At 38.9% G+C, this 20,016-nt stretch overlaps 1 protein-coding gene across 3 annotated transcripts in view; it reads right to left on the reverse strand.

The window, feature by feature from the left end:
* TRIM36 (tripartite motif containing 36) overlaps positions 1–20,016 on the reverse strand; it is a 32,482-nt gene that overhangs the window by 2,926 nt on the left and 9,540 nt on the right. For 2 of the 3 annotated variants that reach the window (XM_069595284.1, XM_069595282.1), the window contains 7 exons: positions 18,764–19,089; positions 16,113–16,259; positions 11,984–12,079; positions 8,472–8,725; positions 8,115–8,239; positions 4,431–4,721; positions 991–1,288 (listed from right to left, as the gene is read on the reverse strand). In XM_069595284.1, the coding sequence (XP_069451385.1) occupies positions 991–1,288; positions 4,431–4,721; positions 8,115–8,239; positions 8,472–8,725; positions 11,984–12,079; positions 16,113–16,259; positions 18,764–19,089 (1,537 nt within the window). Of the gene's footprint in view, positions 1–990; positions 1,289–4,430; positions 4,722–8,114; positions 8,240–8,471; positions 8,726–11,983; positions 12,080–16,112; positions 16,260–18,763; positions 19,090–19,915; positions 19,937–20,016 lie in introns of all 3 variants that reach the window. The other variant, XM_069595283.1, reaches the window with a different exon arrangement.

Here is a 20,016-nt window from a genome sequence, read left to right on the forward strand (position 1 = left end):
TTTTGATGCAAAGTTCCTCCATTTTTCTCCCTAGGCAGTGTGCTCCTCCTATCAGTACATTTGTGAGCACAGCACATCAGCCATTTCAATCAGGTCTTTTCACTTCCAGCATTTCTCACGTTATAAACTTTTTAACATTGTTAGTAATTTACCAAGTAGACATGCCACTATGTTTACGTAACTATTTCCGTATTTCAATTTCCGCTGTTATTTCAATTTCTCATTTTAGGGCAACAAGTTTTTCCTGTCACTTAGATTGTTACTCTGGGATTTCTGCAGACCTAAGTGATCAGAAATTATCTGTCTGGACGAGTTCACACCACATCATGTAACAAAACTAAACTGTACAGAACATTAAATAGTCGCTCTCAAGAAATTGAAATTCTTTGCCATGGGAATATGTTTTCCGTGACCAAATTTTTAAAGTACTTATAGGACAGTTTAAAGAAATTGTATCCATTTAGCACCAATTGTGAAATATGGCATTTAGAGGCAAAGGGAAAGGCAACCAACTCCAGTATTCTTGCCTGGAGAATCCCATGGAATAAGGAGGCTGGAGGGCTACAGCCCATGGGGTTGCAAAGAGTCGGACACGACTGAGCGACTAAAATAAATAAAAAACATTATTTATGCAATTTTATTTATAATTAAGACAACTGATATGAAAGCCTTTGAGTATTCTAAATTGTGAAAATATACCATAATCAAGAGCTGTACCCAAAAAAGACTTGTTTCCTCACAGCATTAGAATTTAACTGCTAAAGCTCATTAGTCATGGTGTGATACAAGATAACATGACATCTTTTCTTAGCCAGCCACATAAGCACAGCCAAAACATCTGAATCTAAGAAAGGCATACTCTAAATACTAAATACTCTAAATGCAGAAAGTAAATCCAAGTCCACTTTCAGGCTTGCCTTGCTAAACCAGGATATTTACATTTTACAGAATTAAAGAATTATCAACATCTAGATCAATAAAAGAATCTACCTTGGACTAACTGCGTCCCGGGGAGACCGGAGCCATTCTTGCAGTTTGTCACTGGAAGCGACGCCCGCTTTCACCAGGTACGAATATGGCTCCACACGGAAGGCCCAAAAGTGCTTCCCTTTAGTAATCCCAACATCTCCAATGATGTAGTCTAAGCTGGTGTAATAACCCACTTGGATCCGCTCCGCAGCAAGCAGGAGGTTAAATCCAGCTCTGCTCTCCACACGGTCTCTCTTCAAGTTCAGCAGGAGGTGTTCATTATTATAGCCGCATTTTTCATCAAAGAGGAAACTGAAAACTGCGAACAGAGCTTAAAATTAGCCTGCAAATTATTTACTAGCATTTCTGCACTCTATGGTAAAATTTAACAGGTTTTCAAATAGAAATTACTAAAAAGAGATAGGAGGAAGAATATTATTCTACCCTACTCACAAATCAAAACCCCAACTTAGAAATGATTTCCAATAATTCTCTACACCTGAAAATTTTCAGAAATTTCAAAGTGGAAGAAACATTTTCGGTGTAGGAGAAATTTATGTCTGTAGCTCCTTGGAACAGACACAGCAAACCTAAACCCCCAAACACCTTATACTACTGAACCTGTTCTTCTTCTATCCTAAAATAAGGGGTTGTGTATTTTCAAAGATATCTGCACGTTTTCTTAAAATTTATTCCAAATTTTATCTCTAAGTTAGCATAGTCGTGTCCGACTCTTTGCAATTCCATGGACTGTGGCCTTTCCCGCTCCTCTGTCCACAGAATTCTCCAGGCAAGAACACTGGAGTGGGTTGCCATTTCCTTCTTCAGGGGATCTTCCTGACCTGGGGATCAAACCCAGGTCTCCTGCCTTGCAGGCAGATTCTTTCTCAACCAAGCGACTAGGGAAGCCCAAATTTTATAAATACGGAAAATATTAGCAATTTTAATAAGGTCTTCTCCTTACCAATCAAGATGGCAGGCACGAGAAACAGTGTTTTGCTTTAAAAAAAAAGCACAGGTTTTGGGTTCAGAGACACTTGAGTTTGAATTCCTAGCTCAAACATTTAACTGGAGCTTAACCTAAACTTTAATTTCCTCAACTGCGGAATGGAGACAACACTACTCTCCTAAGCCTCTCAACTTAAACCCATTAAGCCTAACATTCATTGGCGGCTAGCCCAGAAAGTGGAAACATCCCAAATGCCGGTCAACAGATGAATGCACAAAGAAAATGTGGTGTCAACTTCAAATTGGCACTTGCCACCGGCACTTGCCATCCATCTCTGCAAGGATTAAATCATGTGCTGCTGCAGCTGCTGGTTTTCAACACCCCTGATGCGAGTTCAGAGTGGAGAGCAGAAATGAGGCCCTCTGTGCGGGGGGGGCAGGCGGGGAGGGTGGACTGTAGGACCCCTCTATTTTCAGGAGCCTAGTTTATGAGCCCAGTTCTTGTTATCGCCTCCTATCTAAAAAAGCACTAAAATCCTTCACGGTGACGACTGCTCCTTGTGACTAGCAGAAACCTTCTGAAGGAAAAAAAAAAAAATGTGCTTGATTGCAAGGACTCTCCCTTCACCAAAATCACACATGTATTGACCTTCCCCTCTGCCTCTTTGGAGCAGTTTCTCAGAGCTATCTGAGCGGCTGCTTTCCCAGACTGCAGTCCTCATTTTGCCCCCAATAACACTCTCCCATTGGGGATTTTTTTTCAAGTTGACAGTGGGATATACATACAATGGAATACCATTCAACCTAAAAAAGTTAGGAAATTCTAACACATGTCACAACATGGAGGAACCTTGAAAATAAGCCAGTCACAAAAGGATTGTGCAAATCCATTCCCACACGAGGTACTTAGAATAGGCAGATTCACAGAGGCAGAGGCAGCATAGAGGTTGCCAGGCTCTGGAGGAAGGGTGGGTGGAGGGGTTACTGTATAATGGATGCAGTATTGATTTGGAAAAATGAAAAAGTTCCAGAGGCTATAATGATGGGTGCACAGAATGTACTTAATGCCACTGATGCATCCAGTTAAAAACAGCTGAAATGACAAATCTTAACATTCAGTCATGTCTGACTCTTTGCGACCCCATGGACTGCAGTAGTCCGCCAGGCTCCTCTGTCCATGGGGATTCTCCAGGCAAGGAAACTGGAGTGGGTTGCTATGTTGCCAACAAGCTAAAACCATTTTCCATGAATGAGATCTGACCAGTCTTCCCGGTAATGCCTATTGTCCTGGGATGACAATTCACACTTGCTTTCAATCTCAAATGTCTCCCAGTTTGCAAAATAAATTTAGATGGTCACCCTATTCATATGGCTTCTCCCGGAGAAAAGGAAGACAGTCTTCCATGTTTCCCCTCCCCCACCCCTCTCCACTTCGCTGAAAACAGCAGCTACTTTCAGGCTTATTTTTCCTTCCACTTTCAGTCAGACTAGAAAACAAAGTGGAAACTGCATAAACCATAAAATGTTTACTTAATACTTGTAAATGCACCCTAAAACTCTCTTTTGGATATTATTAAAATTCAAGAAAAATAATTTTAGCCAACCTTATGCATTTGGTGGTGGTGGTTGTTTTTTCTTAATTGGCTACAATATACATGAAAAACAAAGAGTGACTAGCACACCTGGACAAAACGGCAAGGAAGGGCAGAGTGCACAAAATTTGGGTACATAAGCCACAAAAAATGGACAGGAGCGACGGGGTCCAAGAGCCAAGTGAAGGAACATCTCAGGGCAAAGTGATTACCCGTTCACCAGCACGAGCGTAACTCTGCCTCTGTATGTCCCTTACCCATGGGAACACTGTCAGCGAACATCAGCTAACCCGTAAGTCATTCTCATTCTATAAACATGTACAGGCCTTGCTTAAGTAGTACCGGGGGTTACCAAGCTGGAAAGGAGAGGCAGTGCTGGGTAGAAGGCGCTCTCCCTGTGGGGGAAGGGGAAGGAGGGCCATCCATGTGGCTTTAATACGTGCCTTCCATCCCCATGGGCTGGTAATCACTGGGTTAGAAAAGCCAGACAAGTCAGAATTAGGTTAACTAAAATTATACTTCATGTTATTACACCAATAAATGTCTAAAATACCTACCCAGATCCTATGCTAATAGAGATCTCTAAAAACTGATCAAAAAAATAGAATTATACTATCTAAAATTTGTAAGGTAGCATTTACATTATTTTAATTTTAAATTAATAACCCTAAACATTCAAATGTCATGTTATTCTGTACCTGTCATCAGTTAGAAGTCTAATCCTATTCTCAGCTTACATGGTGAAATTCAAGTATTCATTCTATTTCTAAATCCTAGCTGGATATAGAATCTACTTTTCTAGAATCTTTTACAAATGAGAGGTGGCTTTAATGTAGGTCTGCACAGACATATCAGCAGGTTTATTTTTTATCATGGTCTCTTCCAACTGTACGCTTTTCTTATCCCCAATATTCACACTACCTGGAGCTGGAGGAGTATGAAGAATCAGTTCTCTGCTGCAAGGACTGCAGATGGAACCCTTGTAGGCTCTTACTCTGAAAGCATAGTTACAATTACTCTCAAGATCAGAAATAACTTTACTTGTGCCACAAACTTCTATCTCATTCCAAGACAACATTTCTTCATCTCGATTAATCTTGCGATATTCAAGGACATAGCTATCAGCTTTATCCTTTTCTGGATGGTGCCAATTTATCAAAGCGTTGTTATAAACTTTGCTCTGTTCCTCATTGATCTCTGGCACATCTACACCTGAAAGAATTATAAAACAGAAAACAACATTAAACTATTATTTCAGAACCTTTATTTTTTCCTCAGTAAAAATGATTTATTGACAAAAACTAAAGGATTTCTCTGTTGTCCAAGACCTTTCTATATTTAGAATAAAGTGTATAAGTAAAAGAATAATTCCTGCAAATACAACATGGATGGACTCTGAGGACAGGCTCAATGAAGCGAGAAGGACACAGAAAGACCAATGCCGATGTCATGATTCCACTTATGTGAGGGATCTACAATAGCCAGATTCACAAAATCAAAGAGTGGGATGGTGGTTACCAGGGGTTGGGGGGCAGGGAGAAATATGTACTTATTAATACACAGGCATAAAGTTTCAGCTAAGCAAGATGAATAAGCTCTAGACATCTGCTGTACACCCTGTGACTATAGACAACAAAACCACATTCTATACCAAAAATTTAAGAGGGTGGATCTCAGGATAAGTTTTGTCACAATAAAATTTTCAAATAAAAAAAGAGATTTTTAAAGGTGTATATTTATGTTTAAAACTGAAAGGGGAAAGAAGAATGAAAAATAAGACAATTTTAGTAAAACAATTTTAGCTTTCCAAATTAATTCTAAAATGTCATAAATCAAAATTTTTAACCATATACCCTTCAGTGCCCATCTACTGAAATAACAACCCTGGACATAAAATTTCTAATTTCTGTCCTCTTTTAAGTTATTTTAGTAAGTGTTTTAAAATCTAAGTTTGGTTAGTATAATAATAAATGTCAAAATATTATATAATTTCCTTTCATATTATCTTTCTCAGAATTGCAAAGCAATTTAAAATGACTTTTTCTTGGCATTAACAAGATACATATTTTTGTAAGAAAATCAGAAACTACATAACACACACACACACAAATTAAGTAACTCAAAGATTATCAGTACAATAATTTTGTATAGCTCCTGCCAGTATTTTTCTCCCAGTGGTATTCCACTGTAGCAACACTTAACTATTTTCAGAAACATGTTTCTAATTTTTCACTAAAAACACAATGATCAAAATTTCACAGCTAAATATTTGTGTGTGTTCATAATCTTTTCCATAAATTCCAAACAGCTTAACCACTTTAGTCATATGGTAAAAATAAGCTGAAAGGGCTGTATGTGCACACGCGCACATAAACAGACACACACGTATACCAAATCACAGAGAAACACGCGGAGTGAAAAGCAGATGTCTCCGTTATCCTCCAGCTGTGTGCAAGCAATGGAGAGCGTAAGTCTGTCTGTATGTCTCTGTGCAGCCAAGGGATCTAAAAAGTCAGCCAGACTACATTTTAAAGTTAAAAGCAGCTATCCTGACCGGTGTGCCTCAGCCTATACCTCTTTCTTTTCTTTTTTTTTTAAACCAGTTTACTAAAAAAATGGTCATGCAGGGAACAGTGAGGAGAGCACCCAGCAGGCGGAAGACGGGTGACCATTTTACATCCTGACCCACAGGTTTTACTGGTTCTTCGTTATGCACTGGCATAGCCTGAGATTACCCAACCTCAATCTCCTCCTTCCAAAGACAATTTTGGGACCCCCACCCCTGCCGACCCAGAGGAGGAAGGACCTTGTACTCCTAAGTAAACAAGCAATAACATACATATAAAAGCAGTTCAAGTATACATTTTGGAAAAAGAGAATAGATAAGAAAAGTATATAGTCAAAAGGAGATTCAGGCACTGACTGGAAGAGAAAGATGGTCATAGTAATAATCTTTCAGTATGTAACTTTTTAACAAGACATATTTCCTTTGACTAAATACAAATCTACACATCTATATCTACACAATAATTAAACTTATACTTTTCCAAGGGCTTCCCTTGTAGCTTAGCTGGTAAAGAATCTGCCTGCATGCAAGAGACCCAGGTTCAGTTCCTGGGTCAGGAAGGTCCCCTGGAGAAGGGATAGCCACTCCAGTATTCTTGGGCTTCCCTGGTGGTTCAGATGGTAAAGAATCCGCCTGCAATGCGGGAGACCTGGGTTGGGAAGATCCCCTGGAGGAGGGCATGGCAACCCACTCCGGTATTCTTGCCTGGAGAATACCCATGGGCAGAGGAGCCTGGCGGGCTACAGTCCATGGGGTCGCAAAGAGTCGGACACAACTGAGCAACTAAGGACACACACACATACTTTTCCAAAGACTGTAATTGTTCTCCATGAAGAGAAATCTGAAGGAGATGAACAGGTGAGAAGAAAGAGGAACGGACTACCTCCCTATTGGTGAGCAGCAGAACACAAACACAAGCAAACATCAGGGACTGAAATTCACCTGCCAAGGTTCTAGCCCCTAGTATTACTACCTCAGAATGTGTCTTTATTTGGAGAGAGGGCTTTTAAAGAAGTACCACAGTTACAATCAGGTCATTAAGGTGGACCTAGTCCAACGTGACTGATATGACTGGAGTCCTTACAAGATGAAATCTGGATGCAGATACGCATAGAGGCAAGACCATGTGAAGACACAAGCAGAGGCGGCAGCTGCTCTGCAAGGAGAGAGGCATCAGGAGAGACCAACGCTGCCCAGCAGCTTCGTCCCAGCCTTCCAGGCTCCAGAGCCTGAGAAAACACATTTCTGGCGTTTAAACCACCCAATCAGTGGTGTTTCCTTTCAGCAGCCCTAGCAAACTCATACAGCACTGTAAACGCTTAAACATCTTAGAGTCACCTTTAACCTGGAGATACCATTTCCAGGCTTCTGCCCTAGGGAAACTCGTACCCAGGCACAGAGAAACACTGACAAAGATGTTTGATAGAGCTGTTTACAATAGATAAAAAAACAGGAACAGACTGTCGCTCAGTAGGAAAGTTATTTATATGATGGAATATTAAAGCTAAAATACAGTTGTAAACCAGAACTTCATACATTAACAAATATCTATCCTAATTTCTCAAAAAAGCAATTTACCAAAAAAAGACACATACAGTGTGATGCCATTCACACAATGTCTAAAAACATACAAACCAACAGAACCTAGCTTTTGGACATAAAAACATGATTATAAAAACATAGATGGCATACAACTTTAGGACAGGAAGGTCTGGGCAACTGAGCTGCTGCTTTATAAAGTCAAGCTGAAGAGAATCTGTGTGGATTCTGTTGTTTAGTCGCTCAGTCAAGTCCAACTAGTTGCAACCCCCAGAACTGTAGCGCACCAGGCTCCTCTGTCCCCGGGATTTCCCAGGCAAGAATACTGGAGTAGGTTGCCATTTCCTTCTCCAGGAGATCTTCCCGACCCAGGGATCAAACCTGCATCTCCTATACCGGCAGGCGGATTCTTTAGCGCTGAGCCACCAGGAAAGCCCGCGTGTAGTCCACACAGTGTGAATTCCAACCAAAAAGGCGAAGGTATGCTGATTAAAACTTACCACTTGAGAAAAAAGATAATTCTCCAAGAAGTTCTGTTTGTTTAGATGTGTTAACAACATAGTCTTCAAAAGAAGTTTGAGCTGCAGGTCTAAAGCTCTTCAAAGACTCTGTAGCTTTCTGTATTCTATAGACAGATAAAAAATGTTTCATATAAAAATGATTCTTTGAGAAGAAAAATTAGACTAAATATCTGCAATGAGATTAACAAAAGAAAACTTCACTCAGCACTCGGTTTAAGAGTGAAGCAAGAGGTACTGCACACGACCCAGCATTCCGAAGCCATCAGAGCTACAAAAGAAACTCGGAGCAGTGTTTAATGACGCTGCTAGAGAGACTGTCATTTCAAATCAAAATACCTGACGTGGAGCTGCTTTGCCGTCTGGACAAAGCAAGACTGATCCGTCTCCTTCAGCACCTCCTGAGCGTACCCCACGAGCCCATTGTTCTCCAGCAGCCCCTGGTACTCTTCCATTTGAGTCTGAAATTTGTCTAATCTTAGTTTCTTAGAAGCATCAATTGCCTTCAAAACAGATGATTTCCTCTCTTCTAGGATTTCAAAGAGCTTTTCAAAATGTGTAATTGCATCTTCTTTAGCCCGCTCTCCGTTACACTATTGTAAAACAAGCAAAGCATTAGCTCATCTGCTAAATCCAAATGTCTTTTCATGTCAAAATTCAGCGCGACAAACCCAAGTCCTGGAAGGAAGAAGATTTTGTCTGACGCCTTGAAGCTGTCAGAACAATAACCTGACATCAAATGCACTTAATTAGGGATGATCAGCAACTTTTAGACATAGTTTTTTATTTTATAATAACTATTTCCTTAAGCTTTCAATCTCCAAAGTCCAGCAATAAACAGTGTATTCAATGAAATAAAAAGCAATGTTCAATTTGTATATGAAGGAACTTAGGCAGAAATTATCTTATTTAACTGAGGACACAGGAAAAAAAAATTCTGCAGTTATTTATTCATTTCTAATTCAAGAAATTTTATTCTTTCTACCATATTCCAATTTTTTTAAAAGGTAAACCACAGACATAAAACCGAAAAAAGTTACATTACTAAGATACAAAACTGTAACTTTTCTCTTCAAATTAGTATTAGTGATATATTGGGTTGCCCAACAAGTTCATTTGGATTTTTCTGTAACATCTTATGCAAAAATCCAAACGAACTTTTCAGACAACCCAGTAACTATAAATAAATTGTAATTTAATTAATACTGATTTAATTACATGTTATGCAAATCAACTTCTTTAGTCTTATTTTTCTGTTCTGAAAACTAGGAATAAGAGAGACCACGCAGGCTTTTCTGAAGATTGAGAAAGATTATTAATACATAACTGCATAGCTCAATGTCACATATTTTCACTACATACACAGCTGTTCCACTACTTTGCCGTGAAATGATCCTCTCTGTAAGATGCTATTGAACATTTTGGAAGTCCACAACATCAGAGATTGACTTGACTTTGGAAATAAGACTAGCACTCATAATACACTCACAGCAGCAGCCAACAGTACAGAGTCTTCGAGAACATTCTTAAAAGCTGACAATATGTGGCACAAGTGCGCTGTACATTTTTCAGTGGCTTCTGGCCAACATTCATAATGAAAGGAAATTTTTCCCAGATTTACTTCTCTTGTTTTCTAACCCCAACAGCCAATTTTTTAAAGGGGGGATGGGAGGAGAGAAAGAAGGTGATGGCATTCTGGTAGTTTTTCAGTGACATATCACATTAAATTCAGAAATATCATTATACACAGGTAAAGAGGAGACTGTTTCCAGCAAAGTATAATTATAGATAAAAAGACAGTATGGCAATCTTTACCGAGAATGGAGACAAATTTTCTAGCACAGAAGACTCTTTCTGATAAACCTACAAATACAGCTGAGGTCAAAGGTACAAAAAACGTTAAATAATTTCTCTGGGGTCTCAAGGAGTCAGTGCCTACATGAATACTTAATGCCTGAATTCCTCAGTTTTCAAGCTCCTGAATGACAAACTCAAAAATAAACACTGGATTTCCTTATCTCAGAAGTTAAGGCAGGACTTCGCTGGTGGTACAGTAGATTAAGAGTCCGCCTGGCAATGCAGGGGACGCGGTTTGATCCCTGGTCGAGGAAGAGTCCGTATGCCGTGGGGGAACTAAGCTCGTGCGCCACAAGTACTGAAGCCTGCAGGCCCCAGAGCCTGTGCTCCACAGCGAGAGGAGCCCCTGCGATGAGCAGCCCCTACACTGCACCCAAGAGGAGCCCCCGCTCGCCACAGCTCGACAGAGTCTGCACAGCAATCAGGACCCAGCACAGCCAAAAACACGCTTTAAAAAGTAAAGGCAGATGACTGAGAACACTATGAAAGATAATCTCTGAAGACCTACTGTCTGGGTGATAATTCTCCCCGTGTTAGGGGATTACAGTAAACTGTGAAGAGTTTGTCAATCAGACACCAATATGAAAAGCAAAACCCTACCTTTTAAATCACACATAAAACCAACTTACTTAGGATGGTGAAAGCAATCAGTAAAATATTAAAAACTAAAGCAATACTGGTAACATGCTAATTCACCCAATTTTTCAATAATTTAACCCACTTTTAGAAAGAATTTGTTTTAAGACATAAGTCTCAAGCTAGTCAGAATATTTTTATATTTAATTAAAACGTTTAGGGACTCCCATGGTGGTCCAGTGGCTAAGAATCTGAGCTCTCAATGCTGAGGCCCTTGGTTTGATCCCTGGTGGGGGAACTAGATCCCACATGCCACAAAAGACCCTGTGCAGCCAAATAAATAAATAAAAAATAAACATTTAAAAAGAAAAACTTTTAAAGGGATCAAGAGTAAACGACCTTCAATTTATTTCAAATAAAGAAAAGAAACAGGGATCAAAGTCAATGAAGAATATTTAGAATTTTAAAATAGCCTAATTCTATCCTCTTTTGCTATATTTTTAAAATGCTATCAATCTTTCCAATTTTTTACTGAAAAATAATATGCAAAGAGAAAAATGTACACATAAGTGTAAGGATCACAGAGTCTTTGTGAACACACCCATGTGACCAGCATTCAGATTAAGGAATACTACCAGTATCCCAGATTACCTTTCCAGGCACTAACCCTCCACCTCTTCAACAGCTCCTATCCTGAGCACCACAGCCTGGTTTTGCCTTTCTTAGCCTCCCACAGCAAGTACTCCTTTGTGTCTGCCCTCTTCCCTTCAATGTTAGTGCAGGATTTCTCTACACTGTTGCCCACAGTTGTAGATGCTCATGCATCATCGCTCTTTATATTCCACTATTGACGGGCTTTTGAGCGCTTTCCATTTTGCGGCTATTACAAATAATCCAGCTACAAACATCCTTTTCTTCTTTTTTTTTTGCAGCTAAGAACATTCTAATACATGTCTTTTGGTGAACATATGATAGGTATATATTTAAGAATATCTGGGAAATTTAAATAAACTTAGTCCTATTAACATACAATACATCTTTCAAATGCAATTTGTTAGTTTTGTAAAAAAAAATAATTTTGAAAGCCATTATTTTCCTTATGTTGCTACTTTTGAGACATGTCTCAAAAAAAAAAGGTCTCAAAAGTAGCAACATAAGGAAAATAATGTTTTCATCTGTGTTTCAGTATCATGATAATCACTACCTCTTATCAGCACTGATCACACAGCATTCCATTCCTTACCTTTGTTTTCCTAGTTCCAGAAAAACAGGGGTGAAAATCTAACACAACTCTACTCCCAGCTCATAAAATACCCTTAGGATTTTATGAATGAATAAATGAATATCTAGATGAATAAATGAAAAAAATATGCAAACCTCACCTCTGACATATAAAAGAAAAGGAAAATATCACTTACCTCTGTCTCTTTCATCAACAAGTTTAGCTCAGAAATTTGACTCTTCACCTGGCTCTCCTTGCCAATAAGGTAATCAATATCCTTTGAAAGCTTCTCCTGTTAGAACATATTAGAAACACAAATAAGTAGAAAGAGAAGTGTAACAAAGGGCTTGCAGAATTTTCTTAACACAGCATCCTCCTCTCTCAGCTACAGTGATTACTATTATTAACTGGCTTTAAGCACACAGGCCCAAAGATACATGAGCAATTAGAACTAGGCTACCTAAAAACACACAAACAAAAAGAGCAAGGTAGGTCACTCAAGAATTCCGAGTCTACAGACTACATTTTTGTTGTCTCCCATCATTACTCCCAGAATGACTCCTCACAAAGCTTCAAAGTAAACAGGAGAGCAGCAATCCAAACAGTGCTTTCTTCCATTAGATTTCACAACACACTCAGAAACACTGGCACCCCCCACACACACCAAGAAAAGCAACAGAGACCCTTTCAAAGTAACCTTCATGGTCCATCCCAGCCTAGATAGTCATTAAACAGTCACACGATATACGATGATGAAAATACAGATGTCTAAATGACAGGCAACTTTCAGAGCTTACTGAATAACTTGCTTATAAAGCAGTCACCTTGGCACCGGCATAGTTTACCATAGAGACAGTCACAGGTTTTGGGGAGATCACTAGCACAGCCCACAAAACACAGTATGCCTAAAATACATTTTAAAACAATCATACCCTGAAGCATGATGGGCTAAAAAATCGCGACAGACAACGTATTCTGAGTCTAAGCAAGACTAGGAAAATCCAGAAAACACCTCGCAAGCTGCAGCCCTGACAGAAGATCTGGGCATTTCTGGTCACAACTGGTGACCAAGGGCTGAGAAGGGTTATTAAGAAGCAGGGCAGAGAATCAAAGCTTTAGGAATGAGTCTCCTTCCTGTATCATCTTTTTTTTTTTTTTTTTCACTTAGACCATGTTACAAGGTCTAACACAGAAATCAAAGTAACAGGTCTCTCTGGCAGGACCCACCTTTACAACTCCCTGGGACGCTCAGGATCAGGCCCAGGGAGTTCCCCTCATGACTCAATAGCGGGACAGAGGAAAGGCCTGTTAGGTGGAGGAACAAGACTTCTGAGGAATCAGGGCAGGATGGGACCAAGAAGGAAACTGCAGGTGTTAAGGATCAGAAGAGACATTAAAATCTCGTGTCTTAATACAGCATTTCCCAGACGAGGAAACCAAAGCTGAACACAAACCCGACACCATAAGAAGCTGAACTAGAAACTTCCTCATGCACACTAACCACGCTGCCACAGGCAGAGGCACTGCCTCCGCACCAAGCCGTGAGGAAGACCACAGTTCCTCCAGGACCCCACCCTTGTCTGGCTCACGTTAGGACCAAACCCACTGGGTGTCAGTGCTGGCACTCTTTTTAGCTACAGCAGCAAAGAAAGGAATTTGGACAATTAAACTGAACTGGACTTAGTTCTAAGTCAACAGATGGTGTTAGCAGGGCTAAACAGGCTAGAGGAGAGAGGACAGAATTCAGAAACACGGTCCGCGGTCTGAGTGGTTCCAGTGAGCTGTGACGCTGAGAGCAAGTCCACAGCCCACAGCAGCCTTTGCCTGAGACAGCTCCAGTCCTCTGAGTCCCCTTAAACCTGGGCAGTCTATGCTAAGACGAGATCTGTTGTAACCAAGAATCAGTGGCCCATTTATTCATAAGCCTCCAAAAAGTATATGCAGCAGACACTGATACTAGACACTCTACCCGGGAAGCTCATCTCATCTGGGGAGCAGGTTTAAACCCCTTAGTTCTACTAAGACCCCAGCTCTCCAGGAACTGATGAGAGGGTAAATTCTCAAGGACCCCAAAGCTGCTCAAAGATAGTTTGGTTCTCAAATGCTGGTGAGTACCAATCTCCTGAGAACCCATGAGAACACAGACGCCCAAGCTCCTTGAAGGAGGTCAGCACTGGCCTCTGTAACTTTACTAAGTGTCCCAGGAGACTCTAAGGCCCACCAGAGTGTGTAATCGCCCCCTGCAACACTCCAGCGAGCAAAACTGAAATGATGTCATAAACCTGTCACCTAGATCATGAAGCCCTCTGACGTAAAACCTAAACCAAGTAAGAAGGACGATCTTTGGAGATCTTGCTATTTTTAGCCAACTTAAATCATTTTATCCTTACTAAAAAGTGAATAAACTAAAAACTCCATAGAGAGTCTATTTTTTCTAAAGTCTGAAACATAAATGAGAGAAATTAACAACAGAATGCAAAGGTTAACTCAGGTGTATATTATTGCCAAAGATTAATTTCAGGTAACAGAAAAAAAAACTTTTTTGGACAACTTGTGTAATATTCAACCAGTAAGAAACAAAACGAAGCCAAAGTTAAAATTAGCAAACAGTGGTACTGCCACTCTGAGGCACAAGAGAGAAACCAAGACAGGGTTTACTCCCTCACCTGAAACAACTAACAGAACAAAGGAACAGCTCTCAAGACACTGGACGTCAAGAAACAAAAAGCAGTGACCTTGAGGGATGGGAAACAAGATGAGCCAGTGGTGAAAGTGTTAGTCGCTCAGTTGAGTCCGAGACTTTGCGACCCCATGGACTGGAGCCCACCAGGCTCCTCTGTCCATAGGATTCTGCAGGCAAGAATACTGGAGTGGGTTGCCATTCCCTTCTCCAGGGGATCCTTCCTGACCCAGGGATGGAACCGGGGTCTCCTGCATTGCAAGAGGATTCTTTACCATCAGAGCCAGAAGGGAATATGGTGGCCCCAGCTTATTGTCTGGAGAAGACTTCCCAGACCTGATGCAGACACGCAGAGAATTCAAACTAGGCTCAGGATCTCCTGTGAGAAGAGGAGATGGAGCTGAGAGTCTGGGAAAGCCAGAGGTTATAGACTGTAATGCCTAAGAACAGATGGCCACAAAAAAAAGAACTCCAGAGATTTACCAAGGGCCTCTCTTCTTTATTCACAAGAGCTTTGGTCAATTCATGTGTGTAAGGAAATTGCCACAGGCTGGGGAAAATATCGCCCAGAAGAATTGAAACAAACAATTTCAGAGCTCATTCAAATTGAGAACAGCGCCTATTCCCCATCAGCCAGACTAAAAAAAAAAAAACATTAAAACCCTCAAAATTCACAGGGTATTGGGAAGAGTAAACAAACAACTTTACTTTAATAGTCAGATAAAATTAGTCCCAGACCGAAGCTCTGTTCTGTCCTGCCTAACAAAGCTTAACACTAAGACCCAAAAGGAGCAAACTGTTCCCAAGTAAATGAATCATACACTAGAAGAAAACCCTCAAAGAACTGTAGGAATACAAAAACAACCAGTGCTCAACAAGGTAAGCTTTGCAACACCTGGCAGCCAATCAAAAGTTGCCAGGCGTGCAAGGCAGGAGGGGAATCCAACTCAAAATGATGAGGAAAATCAGTCACAATTGACCTACAAATGACACAGGCTGACAGAATTAGGTAAACAAAGGTGGACAATAAACAAAACCTGTAACCCACGTGTTCAAGAGGCCAGGCTGAGCATGGCAGATCCATTAAACACAAAACACGAAACTGTAGGTAGATATGCAAACTAGATACAGGCCAAAACACACATACATATATTGTTAAAGGAGACAACAATTTAAATGGGTGGTGGAATGAATGAAACAAAAAAAAAAAAACAAATTTAAAAGTATTAAGAGGGCCATGTATAATGTTAACAGACAGCAAGTAACTCAGGTTTAGCTAGTATCCACAGAATAGACAAGAAAGTTTATACTTATTCTACTGGCAAGCAACAAGAATCAAGCGTTTTTAAAAAGCTACTAACCACACTCAAGGCCATGGAGCTGGGCTCACACAGGGATGGATCATAATGAAGAGTCCTCTGTCCCTCTCAGCACTCAGACTTTAGAACTAGCACATTACAAGGACAAAGAGCTGCCTGGTCACATATACTAACAACCTAACATCAGCAGATCATTAAGTAATGCTTCAGACTGTTAACTCATTTCAGTAAAACAGATCACACAGTCTGCCATGATTTTATACAGAAAAAAAGTTAAAGGTCTAAAGTTATAAAGAATTAAATTTTAGTTCTAAAATAAGCTCTACCTTTAAGGTTTTGTAGGCACTGCTCATGGTGGTTACGCGGTGATTGGAATGATTCCCACCCAACTTACAGAGATGACAGACTGGCCTCCTGCACAATTCACAGTACATGTTTATCCTCTCTGTTTCATGCTCTGGGCACATCAAAATCTATTGAATAAAGGATAAAAGTGGGATTAAGGGTCCTCATAGCTTACGAGACACTCAAAAGACATCAGGTAATTGGATAAAGTACCAAAACACAAGGATTTGCATTATAAAATCACTAACTAAAGCCATTTAAAGTAATAAAAGTGTAAAAAGAAATAAAAGCATTTGGTCCATTGTATGAAAATTGTCTACATTAGAATTATTGTTTTTTAATTTAAGGGTTCAAATGCTCAATTATGTAAATGTTATTTCCACTAAACTTAGTGCTGAGAAGTTGAAAATTCCTTTCCTATCAGACTTCAGTAAAATGCCTAAACAAATCTAGAAAGGTCCTCTGACCACAAAGACTAGGCAATTATTCATGATTATGATCAATGTTTATAAAGTATTAAAACAAACAACTATGAGAACCTATCGCTTCATTATCCTCACAAGAAATCTGTTACTAAGGAACTTGGAACACTCATCATATAAGGTTCCAAATGTTTGCTTTTGCATATTGGTTACCCACACACTGAACAAATTTAGAACTGTGCTTTCCTGATTTTAGTTTCTACCTTTTTATTTATTCCATAAACTATCATCATAGTTAAATTGAATTTTATATAATATAGCTGTTTTCATTTGGAAGAAAAGGATTGTTTTAATCAAAAAGCTGTTCATTATTTCAAAAGATAATATTTTAAGCAGCTACAACTGGTCTGATAGCTTAGAAATATTTTTTTTTTAATTCTAATACAAAAAGTCCTAATACTAATCTGTAGCTCCAGAAAAAATAATGGAAAAGATTTCAAATTTTTAGGCATATCCAGGTTCCTGCATTCTCAAAGCCATTACAATAGAATATAAAGCTTGGCTTCATGGAAAGAATGCAAGAACTCAAAATTACAAGTAAATATTCTATAGGATAAGAGACACCTTTTTAGAATTTTTCTACAGTGAATAAAACTTGGAGGGAAAAAACTTCTTGATATAACTTATTCATATTTCATTCTCTTATCAATCTTACATTTGTAAACAGAACAAGACTGTAATTTATACTCAAAAATGGTCAACTTCATGAAATTAACTCCCAAAAACATAATAATTGTAGGTTCCTTCATGATAGAATAGTACTAATCAATTTGATTAATACTTTAAAAGACACATCAAACAGTAGGTTGAGCATTTAAGCTGAGCTAAGGAATATAATAGCGAATTTTAAAGTATTTAATAAGTCTATTGCTACACTGGCATAATTTGAGAAAGAAGTCATTTCCAAAAGCACAAACACAGACTGCTCTTGTTTTAATCCACCAGTCCTACCCCATTTAATATGAAATGAGAAGTATTCAGCTCACAGTTTCAAGATAACTTTGAAGATTGCTTCTTTTTTCCATTTTTCTATGGAAATGTCTTATGTGCAGTGTCTTACGTTTAAGAACATAAATAGAATTCATACTCACACAAGTTACTAGGTTTAGGCGAATGAGAACATCAATCAAAAGAATCAATTACATGTTTTAAATCTATATAAATCAGAAAGCAGTATTAAGTAAAGATATCAAAAACACATTCTGCTTTTGAATCACATAGTAGGGCAAACCACAATGCATAGAATCCTTTTTCAAAAAAAAAAAAGAGTAATATTTATTTATTTATTTACCTGGAAGAATAATAAAATACATCACAATGTATCCTTATCTAGCTTCAACAAATATCCATTCAGAGACAACTCTGTTTCATCTATAACTTCATTCATGAAGTTCCTTTGTACATTATTACAGAAACTACCCAAATATTTAAAAAGGCAAATTCCACTTCCAATACTATATAACCATTATGTCATAAGCTTCTATTAGGCTGTAATTACTCTTATTTATTCATGGTACAATTTAGGTAACTAAAAATGTCAGAATGTTGCCCAACCACACCTTTTAGACAACGACAGGCTTGTCATATTAAAGGACAAAAGCTTTTTAACTTTAACTATCTCAGTCTTAAGAGTATCGACTATATCTGACATAACTATTCCTCTATTTCTCAGTAATCACTACAAATATTCAGGTATTCTACATCCCTGTGTTTTAATAGAGTGAACAATACTACTGCCTTCTAAGCTCTGGGGATGTTTAGCAACACACTAACTCTTGCCCGGAAAATCCTATGGACGGAGGAGCCAGGTAGGCTGCAGTCCATGGAGTCACTAAGAGTCGGACATGACTGAGCAACTTCACTTTCACTTTTCACTTTTATGCATTGGACAAGGAAATGGCAACCCACTCCAGTGTTCTTGCCTGGAGAATCCCAGAGACGACGGAGCCTGGTGGGCTGCCATTTATGGGGTCACACAGAGTCGGACACGACTGAAGCGACTTAGCAGCAGCAGCAGCAATCCAACTATAAGGCCTTAATTTCTCCTCTCAGCTTTTAAAATTAGTTTCTTTCTGTCAGGTTCTAGACTTGGTATAATTTATCTCACCATATAAAGTTTAATACACTAACTTCATAGCAACTTCACTTACCTTGGGTCTGAAGTTCGTAGTTGGACCCACATACTCATGCTGCGCTTTTACAGTGCCCCAAGGATGGTAAATTTTGAAGCATTCATTGCAGTAGCTTGCACTGCAGTCCATGCAACTTTTTGTGGATTCTTGAGGTGGTGGCTTACAAAGGTCACACATAATGGCTGTGGCTGCCCTGGCTGCCTGCCGGTATCTTTCAACAATAGTTTCCAAAGTGAAATTTCGAAACAGACCATTGATTCCCCGCTCTCCAAGATCCACATCATGCTCACAGCCAGGACAAGGAAAAGTGGTTGTCCTAGGGGTCAGTGAATTGCGCTTCCAGCCTGTGTAATTAATAAGTTCTTGTTTAGTTACATAGGTAGGAAAATGAATAGAATAGAATGAAAAAAAAAAGGAGTCATGTTTTGCAAAGATATGTATCTACATATATATTCCAAAAACATAATACTCAAAGTGGCTGCATATGAATCAGTTCGTATACTGAAAATCCTTTTTTTTAAATGGTTTATCCTTGGTATACAAAAGATAAGCCCAAGCTACCAAATTATCAAATCAAAGATGAAAGAAATTATTCTATAGTAAATCCCATATTAAATCAGGTATGTGGACAAAGCATACAATACTACACAGGGTCAAGACCTTTTGAAAGTACACAATTATATAAAAATGGTTATTTTTATACATCATACCCAATGATGGCTTGAATGTGGCTTGCATTTAAATGAAAATGTCCTTAGCTGATTGATAGGAACTGAGTTTACACATAAAAGGGCAGGAGCCCTTCACCCAGGCAGGGACCATGGATTGACTCCAGGAAGATTCAAATAGTTTAGTAAACTATTTGAAATTGCATGCAAAATTTTGTGTCTATGTATCCATACATAGTTTCTGGTTAAACAATCCATAGCACAAAAAAATAAAAAGAAATTTAAAAATTTTTAAAAACAATCAAATCCATAGCTCAGATTCTCAGAAAAATACGTGACAACAAAACTGTTAAGAAGCACCACAATAGAGGGTATCCCACTGTAGTATTGTTTTATCTAGAAAATTCAGTAGGCAAAAGCATTAGTTAATTCAGTGCAATCTATAAAAGAGTGAAAAGCTTATTCATAAACCTAGAATCTAGTGACTTTAAGAGGAACCAACCATTTAATATCTTCTTATGACCTGAAAAAAAGAATCATTAAGATTGTTTAATTCAGTAATCCAAAAGATACACCAAAAATACTACAAGTAACTTTACAACA

The sequence above is a fragment of the Ovis canadensis genome, chromosome 7 (genome assembly GCF_042477335.2).
Source record: "Ovis canadensis isolate MfBH-ARS-UI-01 breed Bighorn chromosome 7, ARS-UI_OviCan_v2, whole genome shotgun sequence".
Lineage (NCBI taxonomy): Eukaryota > Metazoa > Chordata > Mammalia > Artiodactyla > Bovidae > Ovis > Ovis canadensis.